Raw genomic sequence first — 5,663 nt, 5'->3', positions numbered from 1 at the left:
TCATTTCAGCGCTCCGAGCTTTGGCTTTTATGGAGTTTTGTGGTGTCGCCAAATTCCCGTTAATTTACAGCTGATTCATCAACACACGCATGAAGAAAATCTGGTGGAAATTTCTGGGAAGTTTTGTTTGTCTTACGCAAACATTAATAAACGAGGTCTCTCACTGCGGCTTCCGAAGTTTTCAGAAGGATTCCGAGTGACCAATCAGGTCACGAGTTTGAGAGGCATTTGAATTGCTAACTTTTTTTTTCCAGCGTCCTTTTAAAAAGATCTCTTTACAGCTCTGTGTACTGTAAATCCTCTCGTTCCAGAACGGTCCGATCCTCCACTCGCCGAGCTCCTCGTGTGCGCTTACGGCCGGGTCCTGGTCTCTAACCCGGCCCGCTGTGTTCTTCATCGGGAAAGAAGACGGCAGCCTGGAGGTGTGGAACCTGCTGGAGAAAACCCACGAACCTGTACTGAACCAGAACGTCACCACGGCTCAGATCTCCTGCATCAAACCCTGGATCGCCTCCTGTTAGTGACACACTGATATACAGACACGCTTTTACACACACACACGCACACACACATACACACACACTACAAGTCATTACCAAACACCAGAACATAATTATTAAGCATTATTTATACCACAGGATCTGTAAATCACAGGTTTGTATTTATGTTAATGCGCTGGTTCTAATGACGTAGCTGCGTGACTCCAGTAACTCCAGTCTGATCTCGTTTGAGCAGTGAAACAGCACTTCTTGGCCGTGTCTGATCACCTGGGCACGCTGCACGTCCTGGAGGTACCGTGGACACTCCGTCACCCGGCTCCTAATGAGGTCAGCGTTAATAAATCTACACTCTGAGATGCTTTAAATGCTTTTATTGACGTCTTCTGATCATTTCCCCTTCGTTTGAATGTTTTATCTGCTCTCGAAAGGTTCCTTTTGGTGACTAGTAAATGATACAGATGAGCATAAAGCATTGTGACATATATGAATTGCGTCACACTGATTCAACAAGCCTACTGTTGCTCCAGAGTCTATCAGCGTATATTAAAATGAAATGAAATGAAATGATAAAAATGCTTTTGTCCTGTAGGAGCAGAGCTTGGTCAACTTTCTGGAGCGGGAGGTGGAGCGTCTGATCTACTTTGAGAAGAGGCCGGAGGTGCAAGCGAGTGAGAGGAGAGCAACGGGGGCCGAGGAGAAGGACAACAAGCTGATGAGAAGTGTCGATGTAATATTTATCAGCAGAAACCCATTCTCATTAATCATTAATCACGTTATGATATTATAATGATACACTATGCGGCCAAAAGTATGTGGACCTTTGAACCCAAAACCATAATCATATAATGCGCTCCAGTCTCTCTTCTGGAAAGGCTTTCCACTAGATTTCGGGGTGTGGCTGTGGGGATTTGTGTTCATTCAGCTACGAGGGCGTTAGTCAGGTTGGGGTCAGGCGCTGATGTTGGGTGAGGAAGTTCCAGTTCCAGTTCTTTGTGGCAGCAGATATGGGTGTGATGGTCAGGGGTGCACATACTTTTGGTCATACAGTGTTTAAGTTTTTGCAGTGTAGATTTACTCATGTTAAACTGGTAGCCATACATGTCCCTTCATCTCTTCCCTTAGAGAAGGACTCAAATTATTATTTAGCTTTAACAATATTCCAGCGTCTCCTCTTATCAGATAATTAAATCCTGTACTATGGAAACATACACACACACACACACACACACACACACATGCACACACACACACACACACAAATCAGCAGAAATGTCAGTAGGAGTAATGACAGCTTGTAAACTGTACACATATACGCACTTCACTCTGTCTCCCTTAATTAAGTGTGTTCTTCATCTCAGTGTGTGTGTTTATTCTTCTGCTGTAAAGATATAAAGAGAGAGCGAGGCTTTAACACAGCTGTTTTAATTAAAGCAACAGTTATAACACACACACACACACACACACACACACACACACACACACACACACACACACACGGAAAACTCAAATTAAGCAGCCACTGAATCTTATTGGAGAAATCTGCAAATAAACACATGATTACATTTTGTGATGATGATGATGATGATGTGATGACGAAGATGATGATGATGTGACGATTTTGTTGATGGTAACAGTGGTGATGAAGATGATGGTGATGATATGGTGATGATGAACATGATAATGGTGATGATGATGTGATGATGATTATGTGATGATGATGTGGTGGTGATGATGGTGATATTGATGATTATTATGATGGTGATGATGACGGTGATAGTGATGAAGGTGATGGTGATAATGATATGGTGATGATGGTGATGATGATGATGATGAAGGTGATGGTGATAATATGGTGATGAAGAAGATGATGATAATGGTGATGTGATGAAAATTATATGATGACGTAGATGATGTGATGGTGATGATGGTAATATTGATGATTATTATGATGGTGATGATGTAAGTGATGATGATGGTGATAGTGATGATGAAGGTGATGATGAATGTGATGATGGTGACGAAGATGATGATGATAGTGATGATTGTGATAGTGATGATGTTGATGAAGGTGATGTTGGTGATGATGATATGGTGGTGATGATAATGTGATGGTGATGATGGTGGTGATAGTGATGATGAAGGTGATGTTGATGATGATGATGGTGATAGTGATGATGAAGGTGATGTTGATGATGATAGTGATGATTAAGATGAAGATGATGGTGATAGTGATGATAATGTGATGGTGATTATGAAGATGATGATAATGTGACGATGATGATGATGATGTGATGGTGATGATGATGGTGATTGTGATGGTGATGATGATGATGATAATGAGATGGTGATGATGAATGTGATGATGAAGGTGATAGTGACAATGATAATGTGATGGTGATGATGAAGGTGATGATGATGGTGATAGTGATGATAATGTGATGATGAAGATGATGATAATGTGATGATGGAGATGATAATGTGATGGTGATGATGAAGGTGATAGTGATGATGATAATGATATGATAATGTGATGGTGATGATGAAGATGATGGTAATGTGATGATGAAGATGACGGTAATGTGATGATGAAGATGATGGTAAAGTGATGGTGATGAAGATGATGGTAATGTGATGGTGATGATGAAGATGATAGTAATGTGATGGTGATGAAGATTGTGATAATGTGATGTGATGAAGATAATGATAATGTGATGGTGATGATGAAGATGATGGTAATGTGATGGTGATGAAGATTATGATAATGTGATGATGATGATGATGGTAATGTGATGGTGATGATGAAGATTATGATAATGTGATGGTGATGATGAAGATTATGATAATGTGATGGTGATGATGAAGATGATGGTAATGTGATGGTGATGATGAAGATGATGGTAATGTCATGGTGATGATGAAGATTATGATAATGTGATGGTGATGATGATGATGATGATGGTAATGTGATGATGAAGATTATTATAGTGTGATGGTGATGATGAAGATGATGGTAATGTGATGGTGATGAAGATTATGATAATGTGATGATGAAGATGATGGTAATGTGATGGTGATGGTGAAGATGATAGTAATGTGATGGTGATGAAGATTGTGATAATGTGATGGTGATGATCATGATGGTAATGTGATGATGAAGATGATGGTAATGTGATGGTGATGATGAAGATGATGATGATAATGTGATGGTGATAATGAAGATGATGGTAATGTGATGGTGATGATGATGATGGTAATGTGATGGTGATGATGAAGATGATAGTAATGTGATGGTGATGATGATGATAATGTGATGGTGATGATGAAGATGATGATAATGTGCTGGTGATGATGAAGATGATAATGTGCTGGTGATGATGATGATGGTAATGTGATGATGAAGATGATGGTAATGTGATGGTGATGATGAAGATGATGGTAATGTGATGGTGATGATGAAGATGATGATAATGTGCTGGTGATGATGAAGATGATAATGTGCTGGTGATGATGATGATGAAGGCGATGATGATGATGATGATGATGATGGTAATGTGTGCAGGATATGATGGAGAAGATGGAAGATAATCTGATGGAGGAGGTGCAGAAAGACTACAAGGAGTATTTCGCTCTGGAGAAACTCCTGTTGAAGAACATGGGCCTCGTGAAAGAAACACGGGACACAGATAACGTCTGACCACACACACACACACACACACACACACACACACACACACACACACACGCACACTCTCAGTCATATATATTTATATTGTTGCTGTAGTTCATTGTTGTACCTTAACCCTAACCCTAATATACGTTCTTAAAATAAACTGGTGTTGTCTTGGTTTCTGATTGACCTCAGTGTGTGTCTGTAAGTCTGGATTGTGATTGGTCAGAAAGTGTTGATTCTTTTCCTACAACAGCACGTCCCCACAATGTTTTATAGCACAGCAACAGCACAGTCAACAATATTATTATTATGAACTGTCTCTCTACAAACAGACCTGAGGAACATGGAGAGGGGCGGAGTGTGGAGCTGATATTACACCATTCAACCTGAATACACACCTCCTACAGGTGTGTAAATACACACACACACACACACACACACACTCACTCAAAGAGTGTTTGATGTTCTGAGTGGTGTGTGAGGAGTGGGAACATATCAAACACACAAAGTGAACACAGAGCTGGAAGAATAAAGTAACCACACACACACACACACACACAGACATGGCTGGTCTAATGTAAACACGGGAAGTGTGTGAGATTCACTGAGCCTGAAATACAAAAGAAAAGCATCAGCAGCCTCACTGTCTCTCTCTCTCTGTCTCTCTCTCTGTCTCTCTCTCTAACACTGTCTCTCTCTCTGTCTCTCACACACTGTCTCTCTCACACACTGTCTCTCTCTCACACAGTCTCTTTCTCACAGTGTCTCTCTCACACTGTCTCTCTCTCTCTGTCTCTCTCTCTCTCTCTGTCTCTCTCTCTCCCTGTCTCTCTCTCACACTGTCTCTCTCTCTGTCTCTCACACACTGTCTCTCTCTCTCACACTGTCTCTCTCTCTGTCTCTCACACACTGTCTCTCTCTCACACACTGTCTCTCTCACACTGTCTCTCTCTCACACTGTCTCTTACACTGTCTCTCTCACACACTGTCTCTCTCACACTGTCTCTCTCACACTGTCTCTCTTGCTCTGTCTCTCTCACACTATTTCTCTCTCTCAATCTCTCTCTCTCTCACACACACACACTGTCTCACTCTCTCCTTTCTTCCACCTTCAATATATCTTCTCTTGTTTTCCCTGTCTCTCTCTTTCTCTTCCTATCCCTCTCTCTTTCTACACTAGCCTCCTTACCTTCTTTCTTTCTTTCTTTTTCTTTCTTTCATTCTTTCTCCTTCTTTTCCTGTTCCTCTTCCTTTCTCTCCCTCTCACGTTCACACTTTCTCGCTCTCTATTTTTCTGTCTTTCTCTCCCCCGCTCTCTCCCTCACCGTGCAACTCATACAGTATATACATGATTCTCCAAACCACTGAGGTGTGTGTATGTGTGTGCATGTACACTCACTGTCTGTCATCAAGCTCTCTCTGACGAGCGGCTGTTTTCAGATGAGCTGCCAAAGATCTCTCAGACAGAGCGAGAAGAAAGAGAGACGAGGAGA

The 5,663-nt window shown here is 41.4% G+C and overlaps 1 protein-coding gene across 5 annotated transcripts in view; it reads left to right on the top strand.

Moving 5' to 3' along the window:
* Positions 1-4,330, top strand: part of dnai3 (dynein axonemal intermediate chain 3) — a 19,936-nt gene extending 15,606 nt beyond the window's left edge. For all 5 annotated transcript variants that reach the window (XM_053686437.1, XM_053686436.1, XM_053686435.1 and 2 more), the window contains 4 exons: positions 312-516; positions 736-827; positions 1,090-1,227; positions 4,060-4,330. In XM_053686437.1, the coding sequence (XP_053542412.1) occupies positions 312-516; positions 736-827; positions 1,090-1,227; positions 4,060-4,194 (570 nt within the window). In that variant the 3' untranslated portion in view covers positions 4,195-4,330. The remainder of the gene's footprint in view (positions 1-311; positions 517-735; positions 828-1,089; positions 1,228-4,059) is intronic.
* Positions 4,331-5,663: the final 1,333 nt, after the last annotated feature.

Source organism: Ictalurus punctatus, chromosome 15, assembly GCF_001660625.3.
Source record: "Ictalurus punctatus breed USDA103 chromosome 15, Coco_2.0, whole genome shotgun sequence".
Lineage (NCBI taxonomy): Eukaryota > Metazoa > Chordata > Actinopteri > Siluriformes > Ictaluridae > Ictalurus > Ictalurus punctatus.
The sequence above is the reverse complement of the archived record's forward strand: the minus strand, read 5'-3'. Positions and strand labels throughout refer to the sequence as shown.